We start from the raw sequence: 20,484 nt of genomic DNA, 5'->3' as shown, positions 1-20,484 counted from the left end.
CGCTCGTGATAAGGAACTTTTTGTCAGGGATGTCCACGTGCGTCTGTGATTAGTACATGTGTTTTACTCTATTTCCATGTTTAGTCCTGCGTGTGGGCGCGTGCTTTAGAGGTAAGAACACCAGTTGGTTCCACGCAGGTGAAGGGTGTTACATGACTTAACTGTGACCAAATACGTGATTTCACTACACAACGTATGCAAGTCTCCCCTACTCGCGAGGAAAATAAAAGGTTCCTTAGCAAATCGGTCCCCTCAGCGTGTCACCTTCTCGGTCTCTTCTCTAGGGTCGTTATAGTTCTCGTTAACCTCGCTCCGCCTTTATTTTCATAGAATGCGCATTCATTTAAACATTGACCTAATCACAACTACATGACGTCAGCCATTCTCGAGTGTCGACACATACTTATCTACACGTTATTCCACGCATCAGCGACACCCCATGCAGCCGTAAACTTGCCGCGACCTACCCGCAGGCGTAGGCAGACACCCAGCTCAATTCACCTGCCAATAATCACGTTTTCACGCTGCCCCCGGATTAACGTTGGCCGACCCATGCCCATGGTATATTTACCCATTCACAAGCCAAGGGTAAACACGTCCGCGAAAAATTAGAAATATATACGCAGTGGCCAGTGCCTTATAAACGATAACGACTCAAGCCTGAAGGTCATTCCATCGTGCCCTCGCCGTTCTTGCCGCTCGCGCCAATGCTCCTATATAGTAGACTATATAGGTTGTACCATGAACCCGAGAACCCGAATACACAGGATCTTGCATTATATTTATAGTTATTATTATAGGTATAATGGCTGTAAAGACAAATTTTATTCAAAAGGTTCTCTACTAATAGTAGTTGCACGTATAAAGTGGCAATACAAGTTCTCCACGGTTTCACTTATAGTAACAAAGTATGCCAACTCGCATTCTGATTCACTATTCACCACGTGACTATTTCCCAACCTACATGATTTCACACATAACAGAGATTTTGTAATACTCAGCATTGCGGAAGTAATACATTCCAGAAAAACGCTGACTGTAAATTTCCCGTAAGGGGAAATCACAACAGGTAATCCACATATTCCGGCTGGTTTCCATTACATAATTAGAGATGCATGCCTACAGAAAGTGTTATGAAGTAATACCTTAGTCTACCATAGTGCACACACAATTATCAAAGTGAACACTATCAAAAACGCGTATTGAATACAACACATTATGTATTTACATAATGTAACACATTATGTATTTACATAATGTAACACATTATGTATTTACATAATGTAGACGAGTAATAAAATAATACTAGGAAGGGAAAGAAAGTTGAGAATAAGACTTTGCACACTGTACCTGTCATACAGGGAACCGATTGCAAGAACACATTCCAAACACTACAGGTGTAGATGTTTCTCACTTGGTGGAAACAGTCTAACGGGTTAGCAACTAATACAAAATGTTGCCTGCCAGACTTCTTGGCAGTTGGCTGCATATTTAGTGCATCAATTTTAACTTGATGGCAATTGTGCAAGCCAACTTTTTAGGTAAAACAATCTGTTCACTCATTTGAAAAATTCCATACAAGAGAACCGTTTCATATCAGGAACATAATGCGGGGTATTACTGAACTAGTATGCAAAGCTAGTTTATGGCATATATATTATGCATTGAAATCATTTTCATGCTTTACTGCATTCTTGAGCACAAAATTCTTAAATTCTCACACCTGACTATCTATAATTGGTATAAAAAGACCATGAATCGCCATAGAAGTTCTCCAGATTTCACGTAACTGTGCTGAGCCCATGAGAAAACAGAACATCATTTACATGCTGTGGCACATTGACATACAGTTCGAATCCTAGTGTCTCTGCTGTGCTTGCCTGCTTGTACCTCAAAATGTGCTGCCTTAGTTCCTGAAAATGATGAGGACACGACTTCACACTGGGAACAGTTATGTACATGCAAAGCTACCACCACCTGTACAGTTTTTTTCATCACAGTTAAATAGCAAACAATGCCTGCAATATGTCTCATTAATTAATGTTCCTGATAGTAAACGTATCTACCAAAACAATTATCACTGTAGCATTTCACTTGGCGTACCCTTTTATTAACAAGTGCAACTTTATACTATGTACGATATGCAGTACATTACCTTATTGTTTTACCATGGTTTACCTGGGGTTTAGTTTTCTAAAACAGTCAGCAGATCATTATTTAATTTTCTATATTCTACCTCTGTATGCTTTTACCTTCTCTTAAGTTGTAAGTATTTAAAATTTCGTACTAACTCACCACGTTGTTTACTCTAGAAAGTTGCAGCAACATCTTCTTTCTGATCTTGACCTCATATTTGTATTTCATGTCATATATTTGGCATTTAGGATCAAAGTTCGCAAACAGGAAATTAGAAATGTGGCGCACAGCTACAAGGTACATGAGTGGAGATGTCTCAGGATGTACTATTTGACCAATTAGTACACGGAAATACAAAGTCAAGAGGTCAACATCCGTTTCTGTAGGATGAAGATATGCAGAGATAGCAACTGGAAGCTGAAAATAATAACAATAATCAAACTGTTAGCTGTTAGTAAACATTTTTAACTGTTAGCTGTTTTAGAATAAATAGCAAGGTAATTCTCTATTCAATTCAACAGCAATCTGCTATGGTTAGCCATTCTTCACACGCACTTCTCGGTCTACATAGGTTAGATGCTCAACTTACATTGGTCAGAGGTACACGCATAATCCTGAGGCAGTCCATGTGTTCTCCCCAAATAACCTTTCTCAGCTCTGTGCTGTACCGCTGCTGCAGTGGGACGATCACAAAACAGCTGAACAATGCATCACCAAACGACACAGCTTCAAAATGCTCCAGCAATGATCTGTAACTGTAATTAAACATCCAAACATGTTGTACTACATTGGGAATTTTAGCTGAATATTACTATAATTCATTGAAATTTCGATCATCACACTTTACATAACTGTATATTGTCACAATTATTCAATAGCCCTTGAAGTGAGACAAACTGCTTCAATACATTCGGTATGCATATATTCCAACGATACATAACAAGGCACGCATCTCAAATGTGAGAGTAAATAGTAGTAAACTTAGCTAGCCTTTTCTGGCAATGTAGGAGAAATTCACATGTATAATACCAATTACAGCATGGGTAATATTATACAAGGGCCCAGAAAAAGAAAAACAAGCTTTTCTAGATATTCTATATTCTTAAATTCCTAGAAACTAACTGAAGGGGCAATACGATGTATATGATTGAAAGTGTAGTCAATGTACAGGTAAACTACCAACTTGACTACCAAGTCGATCATGGTAGTTTTTATAACAAACACCAATGCCCTATCTGCTTAAAGTGATTACGTCACCGTAAATAGTAAAAATAAAAAAAATATCACAAAAATATAAGTAATTCTGTTCACTTTTTATGGTTAAATTGCTGCATTATACTTCCTATTTTACTATATTGTTCGATGTGAACATACACTCGTGACTCATACATAGCCCCTGGCAAGCAATTAATGTCAATAACGCAATATCAAATCGTCCAGGTTTTTTGGATTTTTAACTAGTTGAGAAACAATCTTATCAGGTAAGAATTTGACGATACGTTTAGTCCCGTTAGTTCTTACTTTTAATGTAAAAAAATGGGAATTTTTTTTTACAAATTTTACCATAGAAAATTCGTGACGTAGTAAATTTAAATATTATACAAAGAGCCCAAGAATTATATCATATAATTTATAACTATACGGTGGCGCCATCTTTCGCTAAATATATTCATGAATCAGTAGCAACCACTACAAATGAATCATGAATGTCATTGAAGGCTATAGGAGGTGTACAACAGTAAGCATCCGCAATTGTTCACCGTTCTGACTTTCGTCTCTAGAAAAGGCCTTTTTTGGCATTATAGAAAGCATTAGAAGTAAAATTATTTGTGTTGTGTAATTGTGCCATTCCAGCTAGTGGCGTAGCCATGGTCGCCGGTCGGCCATTTTTGTGTATGAAACGGGATCCGACTACTCTGTAGAAATTCGCATCATAGAGCTGGCAAAAGTTTCGAGCGGAGCATAGAGCACGAATCTGTAGTTATTTAACATGAATAAAGTGTATGTTTTGTAAGCGCAGTAACAGCGTGCGTATTTTTAATTAATTTATGTTCGATGCTTATGCTTATAATTTAGGCCTGCAGCCTATGGACACCCTCTACTGTTGTTCAACACCTATAGAGGGTTCCGCAATTTTTCATATTACCACAATGCAACGACACGGCCATGACGGATACAGAAACCAGTTCAGGCATGGTACAAGTACATTGAGCAACGCACCTCTGCTCACTTTATATTCGCCTATTAAGCAAATGCATCACAACGCCGCTCTCCTGGCGGTGTTGTCAACTGCAGCAATCGGTATCAGAGAGAGCCACACAGCTTTTTTAGGCTGCCTAGCGTGGTCACAACACAATGTAAAGTGACGAGAGGACCAGGCGGACCACAGATTCTTGGAGCATTTTCAATAAAAAAGCAATGCTGAATAAACACGAAATGTATTTACTACCAATGTCTTAATGTTTCTCTACTCTCTTTCGCCTAGTATTGCCGATAATTACCTGTAAATGCCGGTCAAATGCTCCTCTGCAACACACAGATACACCGCACGCACGGCGCACGCCGCTACACATTTACACTTGTAATTTTATATACATAATGCTATATCGCCGGTATCCAGTAGGCAGCTGTTTGAGTGGGGGTGATGATTTTCTCTTGCACGTGCAGCATACTCTTCATAAATAGCACCGAGGCAACATGTGAACAGAATTCACCAAGCCCGGCTTTACAATTACAGTGTGCTGACATGATGCCTGTCCCATTTATCTCATCGTGACTCATGCACGGATAGAGAGATGGTATAATCAGAGACTGGGAGTGCATAACACGTGCTCGGATAACGTAGATGGGACTCTCACTGTTCACATGATAGATGTAGACTGATACACTACTAACCCAACCGCAGAACAGTCGATCGTAGGCATCCAGGCTTTTGTGGTCTAAAAGTCCTTGAGAGTATAAAATGGACTCGCTAGAATGTTAGGTAGTCAATTCACGAGATCCAAATAAGTACGTGATGGGCACAAGTTGTGGTCCTCGCTCCATTCTCGTACGGGTGTCGATTCCCAATTCACGCAATTTTCTCGAGATAGCGTGCTTTGGCTACGTGTCTAGTGAATCAAAGTACTTGTCCATACTACGTACACTTCAGAGATCTTCAGACAGTTGGCAAATGTGCATACACCAGATGTTATAAAACGCTGTGTTTGATAGCTATATGCAGTAAAATCGGTGAAATTTCTGAACACTTGCGATGTAAACAAACTCAAGTCCATGAACATATGTGTTGCGTGCAATCTCGCGACGCTAATAAGCCCTGCGAAACCTGACCTGTGTAATCTCATTGAACTCTAGCGGAGCACCCTAACCACGTTTAAACCTGTCCTGAAAAATCGCGGATCCACCTACTACTAATATCTATTGCAATAATAACACTATAATATAGCTAATGAAAATCGGTTGATTGTGCAAATCAGCAGATTATATAGACTGGTACTCGCTCCCACCTCTCGGCTTAGTTACTCAATGGATGCATGGACCCATCGAGTAACTAAGCCGAGAGTGGAGCAGTACCAGTCTACAGATTACACGACACACATGTTCGCTCTGTTTGTAACCAGTATGGCCGGCGGCACGGGATTGTAGGTAATATTGCTATTTTTAGTCCAAGTCGTGGAACCCTCTATAGCAGTGGTGGGCAAACTTTACAAAGTGAGGGCCGCATCAGTGGCCATGAAAAGTCAAAGGGCCGCACTGTTTAAAATCTGGCAGTGCGCTCTAAAATAATACGTGCGTTTCGCCTCAAGGCGCCATCTCTGACCGTAATTAGCTGAAATGGCGTTGCGAGCGAACCAGAGACAATAGAACACTAATCTGTATGACACTGAAAAAGTCAGCCTCGGTTCAAGCACAAACATGTTGACTTTCACACAAATTTATTGATTTAAAAAAAAAAAAAATTTCATTTATTTTTATTTTATTTTTTTATTTGCTGCAGGCTTCCGCGGGCCGCCACAGAACCCCGTAGAGGGCGCGCATGCGCCCGCAGGCACAGTTTGCCCCCCTGCTCTATAGACTTTCATACAATTTTTAAATTACTCACAGGTCAGCAAATGAAGAAATACCAGGTACAGCTTCACTGAAGTTGAGGGCACCAATTCTTCTGTGAGAACACAGCTCCAAAGAATGGCCTTTAAGAGCACTGCAATAGTTGCTTCTAAGAAGAGGTCAGCCTGGTAACAAAACAAAGGTGTGACTTATAATCAGCAGTTTTTAATTAAAGAAATATTCACAACATAGGAATATGAATATATGGACACAATACGGCTTTAATTGTCCACATCATGACTACATTAAATTCATAACTGCATTTTATATATATATATATATATATATATATATATATATATATATATATATATATATACATATATTTCTTTCCCAAAATAATTTATGAAATCAATGTAAAACACTGAAAACAGCAATTGACATTAAGCAGTACATCACAAGAAATACCTTCTTAAATTTCTACTCACCTGATAGAAATACACAAGCCAGTCTGAGTAGATAGTTGCCATTGTAACAGACTGGAATAGATTTGGGTGACACTCTAGCATCATGTTTATCACTGCAGGCAGCTTGTTACCATGGAGATGGCTAAGGAAGTAACCCCACCTACAAACAGTCCTGTTGTTCGCTGAAAAATTGAGATAGATGTAGAGAGACCGAGACATACAGAGACATTAGAGACAAAAAGCAGATATAAGAAAGAAAGATAAGTATATATATATAGAGAGATCGGATAGATAGATAGATAGATAGATAGATAGATAGATAGATAGATAGATAGATAGATAACTTCATTAACTCAAATAACTCAAAGGAATAATAGGAACATTGATTATGCAATGTTGACGAATGCTAGAGTAACTGCACCTGTGTTAATAATACTAAGTCACCTTATAGCCAAACGGTATTAGTTTGTCCATATCGTGGCTGGTTACTAAGAAATGTCTAATTGAAATCTGCGAGTCCAAAAATCTGTTGTTACAGTTTCAAACCGCTCGCCCGAAGCGTGTGTGATACAGATTTATAGTGCACCGTACATTTTCGCAGCATGCTCGGCCGTACGCAATGCTACATCAGTGATTTCGTAAACATGTACGCTCGTGATAAGGAACTTTTTGTCAGGGATGTCCACGTGCGTCTGTGATTAGTACATGTGTTTTACTCTATTTCCATGTTTAGTCCATGGCCGTGGTTACACCGCTGACACCTCCGTTTCATCTGGCGTCCAATACATACAGGCGGCACAAATGTTTATGTCATCGCTTGACTCCTGGATGACATTTACGGCACGTAAATGATACGTTGATACATATCAACAACCAATTTCAAGTCTTGTTTGTAATGTAACCAGCAGTGATATTGGACAAACTAATACGCGTTTGGCTATAAGGTAATGTACTTATTAACTACACAAGGTGCCAGTTACTCTAGCATTCGTCAACATTGCATAATCAATGGACCTATTATTCCTTTAATGATGCTGTTTAAAAGTAACTATATTTGGGCGAACAGTAACTCAAAGTCATTCATGCCATAATACAATATATTTAATTCAACAAGTACCAATATTGCCAATAGAACACAAAAGGTGCACTCACATATCTGTGGACTTATTGTAGAGGTCAACTATAGGTGAGAATATCCAGTCATGAGGTAAAATGGTATCAAATGCTTGCTGCTGGATCTGACTTGTCACAGCAAAAGGCAGTAGCTCTGCATGGCATCTGTACGAGCAATTTCCAAAATAATATTGCTCATAATTTTATATCATCACTACACTCAATATCATACCTCCTAATTCATTAAGAAGAATAGGTAAGTTAGACTGGTAGATAGTAGAACAGTACAACTCTAAAAGGTTTAGAACCATGGTAGAATTAGTAAAAAGATGAATAATTATGCATACTGAAGAAATATGAACCATGATCAGAGTTTATACGTATCTGTATTTTTGTCTCACATGGGATACCTTGATTTTTCAGCAAGTTTCCCCAAAGCTGATGCTGCCTGCATGTATGTTCCTCGAATCTTAGCCACGTGGTCAAGTGCCTCACGAAGAAGCAGCTGTGATGACGCTTCTAATTCAAACAGTGCTGCTCCCTGTAGCGAATTCTGGTCAACCAACTTCAGCTTTTCGACATCGCCCGCAATAATGTCCGAGTCCATCAATATCGCTCTGTAGAATAGAACAACGAACCATAGAAACAGAAGACAAAAGTCTGCCCCAGCTATTGCTCCTCTTGTTTGCATATAATTAACATACCTTATTAGTTCAGGATTAAATATCACAGATGACAGAAGACTATAGGCATAGTGCTCATCCCCAGTCAGCAGGTTGGCAAGTACCCTTAGCGCCACCTGGTGGTCCACTCTGGCATGAGCGATGGACTTTAAAAAACAGACAACACAATGCATATAGCCATTTCTGTAAACAATCACTCAGTTTGTATATAAGCCTGCTACACACAAGCCTTTACAATGGAGTATGCACAAAAATAAGATTTGTTCCCATATCAAGAATCGAAAATTGCAAATTAAGTGAAAGTTTTACGTGGTATTGTTATAAGTACACATACCTGCTTAGAACTAAGTCTGACCAAATAATATAGCAAGTGAGTCTCATGCCTAGAGAACCAGCCCCATGTTGAGCTTTGGTGCGTTGTCCTGGCTACATGTTGCAAATATGATACCACGTGATCGCACTCAAGCACACTGGTAAACAACTGTTAAAGAAAAAGACCACTTAAAATAAGAAACACATTTTACCATGAAAAATTATACAGACACCAGAAAACAGCAATGAATACCCAACAGTTATTGTGCCGCTAATGCTGCACGGCTGAACGTAAGAAGAAACGAAACGATTAACCAGAAGCTGAAAAATTGCTGAAGTTTCAAGAATCTACCTATACTATTACATAGAGCAATACCTGAGTGTTCAGGCCATGGTGCAAGTTTGAGAATGTGTCAATCATCCTCAGGTACGATGTTATCACAGCATATGGTGTCTTGCTTCTAATTACTGGGCAGAGTATTACATCGCGAGAACAGTGCAGTGTGGGGAGACTATCACTTTCCACATGCTTTGTGTCAATGACTTTTTCACAGAATGCCGTAAAGGTTCTGAAATAACAGTCACACAGTGCGATAGTTTTCTACCTATGCACAGAATCTTGGCCAATCTAGTTGTAAGATTTGTAACTGTAGCTGTATATTGCTATATCGTAATAGTTACATACCCATGACTTTTGCTTGTACAACTTGAATACGCTGATGGGTACTAAATATAATTTTGCATAAAGGGTGCAGAAATGCTATTGCAGTCTTCAGAAATGCTATAGAAATGCAATGCAATTCAGAAATGCTATTGCAGAAATGCTAATAGATTTCTATACATACCAACACTGAAATCAGCTTTATAATAATATTTTTATGTAACCAAGCAAAGTAAAGTTAACTAGAATTAATAGGGTATAATAAAATATATTAAATACAGTTGGAGACATTGTTTATATTACTAATTACACTGCCACACATGCTGGAAATTTTTTTAATTTAATTATTTATTGGCAATATAGGTACAATGCACATGTACTAACACAGTGTATACAAACCCTAATTTACTCAATGCTTTCTGGAAACTGTCGCAGGTCGAAAAATGAAGGAGCAATTCACTACAGAGTGTATCTACATGTTCCAAGCAGTCCACAGCATTATATTCTGACTGAAAAACAAAGTAAAAAAGATAAGATATGCAACTGGAAAAGCCATTAAATGGAACAGCTTACAGCATTAAAACTAAAAGCATTGCTTAACATTCACAAATATGTTTGGAATATCAAATTATCAGAAAAACTACAAGAATAAGCAATTGCTTAAACAAACATAGTGAACCTTATATTTGGATTCTATGATCAATACCTGAGATTTAAATTTGTTGTAGTAGGTTGCCAAGAAATTCATGCAAGCTGAAACCAACTCAGTATAGCACTCTTCAATATCTAGTATCTGCATCCACCTGCCCAGCAACAATTTTAGACATGTCTCAATTGGCTGCACTAAACTCATAACATGACTCCAACGGACTGCAGGTGGCGCTAGCTGGTCACCAGCCTCGTTCGGTCTAGAATACAAGGGAGAAAAAATTACTGTAAAGGACCCGTGAAAAGCTTTCATCACAATGGCAATAAAATGAAAAACTCCATAAAAACAACCAAAAGTACCAGTAAGTCATTGTAGTCTTGTAAATAATCATAGTTCAATTAAAAAGAATGTTGTATGTAGAAAAATAGTACCTCATAGACAGTCGATCTAATGAATCTTTTCTGGTTGCTGCCACACTAGTGACACTCTCTAGCAACTTGACGATTAGTGTTAGGCGCTGCGAGTGTGCAGGTGTCACGACACCTTGCTGGTATAACGACAGAATGCGCCGTATGTTCTCCATCAGTAGAGGATACAGTTCTCTGAAAAGAACGAACAAGGATTTCTCCTTCTGAGATGACCACTAGTTACACAATCAATCGCTCAAAAACCACAAGTGAACCACATTGTTACGCACATCTAAGCCGACTACAAGTTTACTTGTGCTTTCTGTTGAACATCACAGACTTACAGGAACTCGTCGCAGGCATGTCCGTACGTAACACAGACAATCCACAACCTCAGCGCTTCGTTGCTTAGCACAAATGCGTCGCTGGCGTCGGGTAGCAGTTCACTTGGCTCCACGGTGACGTAACATGTGACAATGTTCATCACTCGATGACGGGCCAACATGGTTGACGCAGCATACCGGCCAGACATGCAGATGACTCTGAGCAGCTTTAATGCTCGAGACAATGGCATGGTGCCACCTGGTGGTCAGGAATGAATTAACTTCATGCGATATTAAGATACGCTACATACATCCTCATTTCCTAGTTGTATGTGTATAGTCTTCTATGTTCCTTGTATATCACAAACACGTTACCCCCATGAAATAATGAGTACACATGGTATGAGCGGTTTTGTGTTAGACAAAAGGGAGGAATGAAGAATTTACTAACCTATGCCACATGAAACTATAGGTAGGTATTTATCTAGAATGATATCTAAAAGTCCAGGACAGTATAAAATCTGCTGTGCTGCCTCAGAGGAGTGGCGCGCCACGCGAATAAGCAGGTCCAGTAATTTCTGAGTGGTACTTTCATCTGCTTCGCACTTGTACAGTATATATCGCAGCCTCGGCAGTAGAAACATCTTCAGCAGGCCCTGCAACACAGAGAGGAACTATTATTATTACCTGACATCATGCAAACAAGTTAATCACCTCTATGACAATATTACATGCCATCTTGCTACCAAAGGTAACATTACAAAGGTTGAAAAGTTTGATGATGACGAGATGATAAGAAGAAGAAATAATGAAGTGATTTCAATTCCGTATGTACCCTGATTTGTGTGGAGTAATTGGTTAGGATAAAGAACCGAACTGTAGATGCAAGGAAATATGGTTATGATAAATGGCTATATCTTGTAAGACTGCGAAAGCTCTCACTTTGATCAGGTCATGTTTCACTAACTCAGCGTCGGTGAGTGGACCATTCTCTTCCTCCTCTTTCACCCTCTTTTCTTTCACTTGCTCCTCTGAAACACTCATTCTTGGTGTTTCGGTGCCTCGGTGCCATGCAAATACCCGGTCAAGACACACCTGCGAGAAAAACCAGTGTTTTACGTTCAAAAGAACAATTTTTTAAAGTGATTTATTATTAGTAACGTTGATGTACAAATATGAATAATAACGTATAAATAAACGTATAAATAATGTTGAATTCAAAGTAATGTTGATGCACATATTGACTGAAGCATCATCCGAAACCCGACCATATTAGCTACCTCATCAGATGGGGGCGCTAGTAGTTCGGCGAGTGCTTGCACAGAAGCACTCAGAACAGGCAGGGCAGGATCGTCAAGGGAGAATCTCAGTAGGAAGATCAGCCCTGCATCAAGAAGCTGAGGAATGACGGGCTGCGACAGGTAGCCATCATACATTCCGCAGTGTGCCTGGAACATGCCACCAGCGAGCACCTTGTTAGCAGTAATGAACTAACATCGGCAAGGCCACCCTGCATTCAAAACTATCGCTCTCGCACGCATTAGAACAGTGTGCAACCACAAGATTGTCAGCTCTACACATAAAAATACCTATAGAATATCTATCTAAATAATGTTAACCCATAGGTTTGAAAACAATTCCAATAATTGGGTTATGATTTCTTTTGAATGGCTAAGAACAATTTTAAGGTTTATATCGAGCTAGTATAATTATCTTCAAAGAAAAGCAATTAAATTACATGAACAAGACTGACCAGGTTCAGAACTTTGGTGATTGTCTGCAATGCGATTACTCTCTGCTGCAGGATTGTACTTCGACTGAGATGCATGAGCTCATCCAGTGTATAGCCTGCCACCTGTCAGAAATGAGAAGGTTAACTCACAACTAAATTTCTTGATTCCAGAAACTCAACTTCCATGTCATAGATTAAATCAATGCCACTAATGTCACATAGAGTCAATAGTTACATGATGTGACTAACATAACACAGCATGAGACAGAAAGGGACAGGCAGAGAAGAGGAGGGGGAGAAGGGAGGGAGTAAGAGAGAGTGAGAGAGGAGGAGAGAGGAGAGAGGGAGGGAGGGAGAGAGAGAGAACCACACCCTTACAACATTCCCTCACCCACTCTAACACACTCTCTCGCCCTCCCTTAATCTGTGTATGAGCACACATTTACCAATGCGTGTCCATACATTTCCTACTACGACACTATCGGTATCAATAACAAATAATTTCCTTAATAACTACTAATTTCCTAAAAAAGGAAGGCGAGAGAGCGAAAGAGAGGAATGGAGGTAGGATGAAAGATACATTGAATACTGGTTAACCTCAGGTTCATCTCCATGGTGATGAAGGCCTCGGGATACTGGAATCTCTTCACTTCTTGGAACCAGCATGCCCTCAAAATCAAATCGTGCTGGGCAGTTGATCTGAAGCATGCACCAAATACACACATACAAGACCTGGTTATATTTTTAAATATAAAATTGTTATATTTATACTCTTATATAGTAGTAGCACTGGAACACTAAGGAATTCCATGTTTTGCATTTAGTTAGTTATTCACTTTGAATAAAATATAATTGAATAATTGGTATGTGCTAGAACTAAAAACACGTTTTAACTGAATGTGTTGTCAACACTCTCCATATATAACATACTACCATATCATTAAAAAAAGGCTTTACTCCTTATGTGGAAAATTCCTAAATACTTACTACTTACATACTACAAACTTCCATATTAACTATGTTGAATAACTAATTAATTAATTGCCATATTGAATAATTACAGTGCATGATAACTGTACCTTGTTTTTGTCAACTGGTGGAAGCTCCTTCAACCATGCCATTTTGTCATACTCAATTTTGTTCATGTTCAGCCACTCCTTCTTCGGTTTTACAAGCAGCTCCGATTCATCTAGCAAATAAATACTTCCATAATAATATGCTAGCCATCAAGACCTACCTTACTAAATTTTATCTTTCGGTACCATAGTAAATAGCTTACACTGCAGTACAACTTCACTATAAAATGCCCCAATACGAATTTGCATATAGTGCATTCATAACTCAGCTCCTTTTTCTCCTCGTTTAATCATCTCTTTATTTATTTTTTACATGTATTTAGCAGGGTGGTCCACAACCTAAAATTCAAACATGTGTCACTGGGAACTTTAGAGGAGTACTTAAGATATTATTTTAAACGATGTACGCCACGAGTGCGAAGCGCGAAGTCACTTGCGGCCGGGGCGAGTCATGAGTGATGAGTCATTTTTCATTGTTCAATTAATACTAGTGTGAATGTAACAAGTAAAATGTTATAAAGAAATGTGTGCAAAAAATGCAAATAAATATATACTATAAGTTATAGTATATTTATTTGCATTTTTCACCCCGGCGTCCAATACGAATTAATGTGGACATTAAATATGAATTGTGTCCACCCCGGCCTGCGATAAACGTGGGTCTAACTTGTATTGTACGTGGCGTATTGTATTGTATTGTATTGGCATAACGTATTGTATTGTATTGTATTATATTGTATTGGCGTAACGTATTGTATTGTATTGGATTGGCGTAACGTATTGTATTGTATTGTATTGGCGTAACGTGTAACTTGTATTGGCCGATCGGGCAACTGTAGTACATACGCACGTGAAACAGTGTATTACGGCTAGCGCAAATAGTGGAGTGTCTACGAGCGAGGATCGATTATTTATAGTACAATGTGAACCATGAGTGCGAAGCGCGAAATCTCTTGCGGCCGGGGTCCAGGGCCCGCGTAAGGGCCCTGGATGCTGCTCAGGGGGTTTGAGAAAGCGGTCCGCGAGGCACGCGTGTATATGCACAGTCGACGCTGGCTGCTGGCAGGGGCTGCATTGATTGAAGTGTGGGGGGGGGGCCACGATTGGTTCAGCGTGGTACTAATCACTACTAAAATGTAGGGGGTGGGGCATTACTGGACTAAAGAGAGACGACAGTAAAACTCTTTCCTGGAATTGAGGAAAAAGCTACAATCGGGAATGATACACGTGTGTGCCGGCACGCAAAAATAAACGTGTGAATTTCATTACGATTTTCCATGAATTACCGTTATATAATCCTATGGGTCGTTGGTCCTACGGATCTACGTAGGCACGTGCGTAGGCACACCTGCACACACACACACACACATAGGCATGCACGCACGCGCACAGGCACGCACGCAGGCACACGCAAGCACGCGCGCAGGCACACACCCAGGCACGCGTACAGGCACGCATACAGGCACGCGCGCATGAATCAGAGCATGTCACTTAGTCAAGTGGTTGTCAATGATGGCCCAGCAGGCGACGCTTTTCAAGTTTGGCCTGACGTCGGCGGGTAAGAAAATTGAAAATGAAAGAAAAAGTCAGGTGGAAAACAAACAAAAATATGAACAGAAGAGAAAATGGGTTAAACTACACATAATACAATATCGAATTTTCGAGCAAGTGAGATTGACATTCGGGCAAGTGAAAATTCAACCCAACTTGCCCGAATGGGCAAGTAGGTTGAAAAATTAATGTCAGGCCCTGCATACCCCATCTATGTCCTGGACCCAGAGTTATGTCTCTGGGTTCGGTCTGCACAGCCGTTTCAGCTGATTATGGTCCATATATGGCGCCCTTGAGGCGAAAAGCACACAGCCAATCCGCTTCCTCTCCTTGTTATATTTAGCTGCTTGGATCTCGTAAGCCGTATGCGGCGTGCACTGAGTTGTGTTGTTCAGTTGTATTTTTATTGCCACGCAAAACACTGTGAGTGTGAGATTCTGCCTAAAATCTTTAAACATTGCATTTGGTATAGACTCTCAGGAAATTATATGAACTTCTTCTTAGTTTAGGAACTTTAGCTAGGGAAGGGCACCGACGGCAGTTCCATAAAAGGGCACAGCAGTGGACTGCCGTCGGTGATGTGGGATTTTCAGGGGCAGTACGGCATGTGAGGAAGGCACCGACGGCAGTCGCCGCGGTGCCGTCGGTTACGGCGAGGGTTGCTACAATGGATAAATCACAAGTATACACTTTTGTGGAATCGCTAATTAATTCAGTTATTACACTTGCCTAATTCTGGAACGTCATGTTTCCCGGCCCCAGTTGTTTCCACTTTCTCATCCGTGCCTGCTCGACTCCCGCCAGCTACTGCCTTCATCGCCTCAAGAAGCTCCTCGGCACGTTTACTGGCTGATGGGGGGCGTACTGGTTCCATTACATTGGTTGCCATGGAAACATCACTAGGTTTCCGTCGAGTCAATAAAAAACCCAATATCTTTGGATCTAATAGGAAGATCATAAACATACGCAAATAATGGCCGAATCAGTAGTTTTGACGTGTTAAATCCCCTGTAAATATTAACAAAATTATATATGCAATGGACATGACGAATTCCAAGGTAATATGGTTAGGATTTAACATAATAAACAGAAATGTTAGTTAAATATATTAAAGTTTGAAGATTACACAGCGCATGAAAAATATATACCTATTGTGGCAGCAAGTTTTTCCTGTTCCTGGAGAATCTCCTTATTTGACATTGCTGCAAGCTTACTGACATTCTCTTCGTGTATCGATTGGATTGCTACTTTTCCAAATGCTGGGCCCAGCCCAGATCCCTCTATGATGCAACTGTTAGAACCTGAATCAAAGTGTAACAAATCGTTAGTGTTGTAATCAATTAACTGCACATACACCAATCAGTCATACACAAGTAAGCCTTTTCATTTATATACAGTAAATAGCATGTATTTACATGACATGACTAATTAACGAATTTAACAACGATCCAACTGATTTGTACAACATGCAAGCCTACTCTTGAAGCAATGCTTTACTATATAGCCCAAATTCATTAACACTATCGAGACAGAGGTTTAAAAAACCACCTAGAGCTGTCTCGACCTCCTCTACTGCCATCCGGTGTTTTTCTATCTTCTCATTTGCGTTCCTCTCATGTGTCGCTGACACAGGAGATGAAGACGGCTGTCGCTTCATGTCATGATCTTCCTGACCCAGCACTATATCAGGCTTTGATGCACTGAAGAATGTTGGATTTGATTTTTGAAGCTGTTGAGAAAATAGGCTTTGTCTCTTGCCTGGCTGGCCGAGAGGCAGATCTTTATCAACTACACCCCTGTGTTGTGCCACTGGAAAGCCCTGCCTGTTTGGAAGGGGCAGTGAAACACGGCTTGCTCCAACATCCCGTTCCTGTGATACAAATTGCAAATATAATAGCCTCACATTTTATCAGGAGTCTACCGATATATATATTGATAGACTCCTGATTTTATCAGTAATCGCAGGAACGTGTGTATTAAGCACATCAACTCATTTTACGTGAGCACGGATATGTTCATGGCAACATGGAATGGACATTGTGCATATTGATATTTGTAGCTGCCTTAGACATTACCACTATAAATCATTAGGCTACCATTGTGTATATTACATTACCTACATGACTGCAAAAATAACCTATAATAATTTCACTGATAATTACAAATAAATCACAATGGTATGTTCATTTAAAGCTGGAATTGATAATTAACATAATATAAGTACTTACTATTATCTTAGACAGGACTGCCGTCAAATGAGTATCATGCTCTGCAAAAATGAAATAAAAATATCTAACCAAAATTGTGCAGTATTAGTGTATACGTATTCTACCAAATGACTTGTTTTATATATTATTAGCATAACGGTATTCACACATCTAATTGTCACTGGTGAGAACTAACCATCTAGCAGAGCTTCTGTGTCCATTTCCTCATCAGCAAACTTTACATTCTTTCTTTCTTTAAACTTTGACTTCTTCCGGTCTGGCTCCTCTCCTGGCACTATAAGTATACGTATAATATAATGAATATTACATTTCTACTTTCAATATGAATATGCATTGTAAGGTATACATATACGAAATTATAATGTATGAAACAAAATACTGATACCAAAACGAAAAACTAGTCTACTATAAACAAATACTACTATTACTAGTTTTACCAAGATAACAGGTTAACAACTTTATCCGTTTATGGCCAATATTTGTTCATCTAACACAGATGTCAGATGACATGGACAACACTCCATGATTTAGGTTTATGGATATTCTGACCACAATTCATTTTCGCAATGTGCGACATGTGCCAATGTGGACAGCTCTTATCATTATAACCTTGGGCCATATCATGATTTTTGCTATCTAGTACTAGTACTAGTAGTAGTACTATTTAGTACTGCTGAGAGGGTCTATGTCTGCCGGAACGTACCCTGGGTACGGTCCGGTATACCGGAGTGTACCCTGGTACCAGAGCATATAAATCCACATGATTTATATGCTCTGTTGGTACTATCTAATATGCCAGACCGTACCTCGCCTACTCCACTAACGAGTTTAGGGGGTCGCCTATGCCTACTCCCTAAGTTCTAACCCTAACCCTAACCCTAACCATATCACTATCAGATAGTTACCAGGGTATGTTCCGGCAGTACCTTGGAAGACATAGACCCTATGAGCCTTAGTACTAGTAGTACTAGTAGTAGACTAGGCCTAGATACAATTAATGTAAACCAAAGTAAAACACAGGATAAGGTTACAATGCGAGCCTATCTTTTTCTGTGGAGGAACCCCTGAGTGAATCACTCAGGGCGGTTTGCTGGTGCGTTTTCAGAGACTAGAACTTCCAAACTGGGTTTATTCTCAACATTAACCTTTCTCCGCTATCCCGGAACTTACTATGTATCACAATACTCTGTATTAAACTAATATAACCTGTTACAAAAATTCGAAGCGACGAGCGGCGGATATTTCGAGCGCCATTTCTGGTGACCTGTGACGCTGGCTTTCCCAATGTACATAGAGATCGGCAAACTTCGGTTTGAAGCGCGGATTCACCGACCAATTGAAGGGCTCGCAGCGCACTAAAGTTGACCAAAGTTTGCCGATCGCTATGCGCATTGGGAATGCGTACGTCACAGGTCAACAGAAATGGCGCTCGAAATATCTGCCGCTCGTCGCTTCGAATTTTTGCAACAGGTTATATTAGTTTAATACAGAGTATTGTGATACATAGTAAGTTCCAGGATAGCGGAGAAAGGTTCGTGTTGAGAATAAACCCAGTTTGGAAGTTCTAGTCTCTGAAAATGCACCAGCAAACCTCCCCGAGTGATTCACTCAGGGGTTCCTCCACAGAAAAGGATAGGCTTGCGTTGTAACCCTATCCTGTGTTTGGGTTACATTATTGTATCTAGACTAAGCCTAGATACAATAATGTAACCAAAACCCAAGAGGATAGGGTTACAAAGTGTCCCTATCCTTTTCTGCGGAAGAATGCCCGAGTGAATCACTCGGGCCGGTTTGCTGGTGCGTTTTCAGAGACTAGGACTTCCAAACTGGGGTTATTTTCAACACAAACCTTTCTCCGCTATCCTGGAACTTACTATGTATCGCAATACTCTGTATTAAACTAATATAACCTGTTACAAAAATTCGAAGTGACGAGCGGCGGATATACTGAGCGCCATTTCTGTTGACCTGTGACGTACTTCGGTTTGAAGAGCGGATTCACCGACCAATCGGAGGGCGCTGAGTTTGCCGATCGCTATGCGCATTGGGAAATGCGTACGTCACAGGTCAACAGAAATGGCGCTCAGTATATTCGCCGGTCGTCACTTCGAATTTTTGTAACAGGTTATATTAGTTTAATACAGAGTATTGCGATACATAGTAAGTTCCCAGATAGCGGAGAAAGGTTTGTGTTGAGAATAAACCCAGTTTGGAAGTTCTAGTCTCTGAAAACGCACCAGCAAACCGGCCCGAGTGATTCACTCGGGCATTCCTCCGCAGAAAAGGATAGGGAGACTTTGTAACCCTATCCTCTTGGGTTGGGTTACATTATTGTATCTAGACTAAGCCTAGCCACAAGTTCCCTTCTCGCTTAACACTACGTTGGCGAGAGGGTCACAAGCCGACGCAATAGAATATTGTTCGGCATGACGTGCGCTGCTAATAAACCCTAGCGCAAAGGGAGGGGCGCTCGCGAGCGTTCGCTCTCCTGAACGCGCCTCAGGTGTCCGATGCTCGGACGAATATCCACGTCGTAAGTAATCGTCTGCTTTTGGATTCACCTGGGGTATTGACAATGACATCCATAGATACAACATCGTGATCGACTGGCCTATTCAGACCAGAACATTTGGCAGGTGTTGTGTCTTTCTCTCCCTTTCCTGCTAGAGATTTCCTTTTAACAACAACCGCTGATGGCTTGCTCTTTGCAGCAAGGAACTCTTTTTGGAATCGGAGTAAGTCTTCTTCGGTCTCACCTCTTTGTAGCCGTTCTGCCATTTTTTAACAGTCACTGCAACTAGCAGACCTTCAAATAGCTATGTCATGCAATGCAAACATTACCAAAGATATCTAGTACAAAAGAGTACTAGTTGCAGTGCAGTAATTGTACAATTTGTCACAAACAGCATTAGTTTCATTCTGTTCACAGCCAATGATCATGTTTGATAATGCCGCCTTGTGTTTCTCCCGATAGAGGGCAGCAAAAGAAGCAAGAAAAGGTCGGTACATAAAAAAACCGGAATGCCCCATAAAGGACCTAATCCAGTCAGCCACGGACATAGAGTTATATATTAGACCCCGAGTTATATATTATATATA

At 40.2% G+C, this 20,484-nt stretch overlaps 1 protein-coding gene across 1 annotated transcript; it reads right to left on the bottom strand.

Moving 5' to 3' along the window:
- Positions 1–803: 803 nt before the first annotated feature.
- Positions 804–20,332, bottom strand: LOC106806362 (RNA polymerase II-associated protein 1-like). The gene is made up of 25 exons (XM_014808274.1): positions 19,947–20,332; positions 17,561–17,659; positions 17,386–17,426; positions 16,706–17,027; positions 16,306–16,458; positions 15,887–16,099; positions 13,610–13,719; positions 13,128–13,229; positions 12,552–12,653; positions 12,079–12,246; positions 11,741–11,893; positions 11,250–11,454; positions 10,820–11,057; positions 10,500–10,670; positions 10,126–10,327; positions 9,819–9,928; positions 9,135–9,327; positions 8,781–8,927; positions 8,468–8,592; positions 8,174–8,380; positions 7,803–7,928; positions 6,239–6,352; positions 2,726–2,891; positions 2,296–2,553; positions 804–1,913 (listed from the first exon to the last, which is right to left on the bottom strand). The coding sequence occupies exons 1-25, from the start codon at positions 20,161–20,163 to the stop codon at positions 1,782–1,784; spliced, it is 4,074 nt and encodes a 1,357-aa protein (XP_014663760.1). The 5' UTR covers positions 20,164–20,332; the 3' UTR covers positions 804–1,781.
- Between the last annotated feature and the right edge of the window lie 152 nt (positions 20,333–20,484).

This window comes from Priapulus caudatus, unplaced genomic scaffold (assembly GCF_000485595.1).
Source record: "Priapulus caudatus unplaced genomic scaffold, Priapulus_caudatus-5.0.1 Scaffold156, whole genome shotgun sequence".
In the NCBI taxonomy this organism is placed as follows: Eukaryota; Metazoa; Priapulida; class Priapulimorpha; order Priapulimorphida; family Priapulidae; genus Priapulus; species Priapulus caudatus.
The sequence above is the reverse complement of the archived record's forward strand: the minus strand, read 5'-3'. Positions and strand labels throughout refer to the sequence as shown.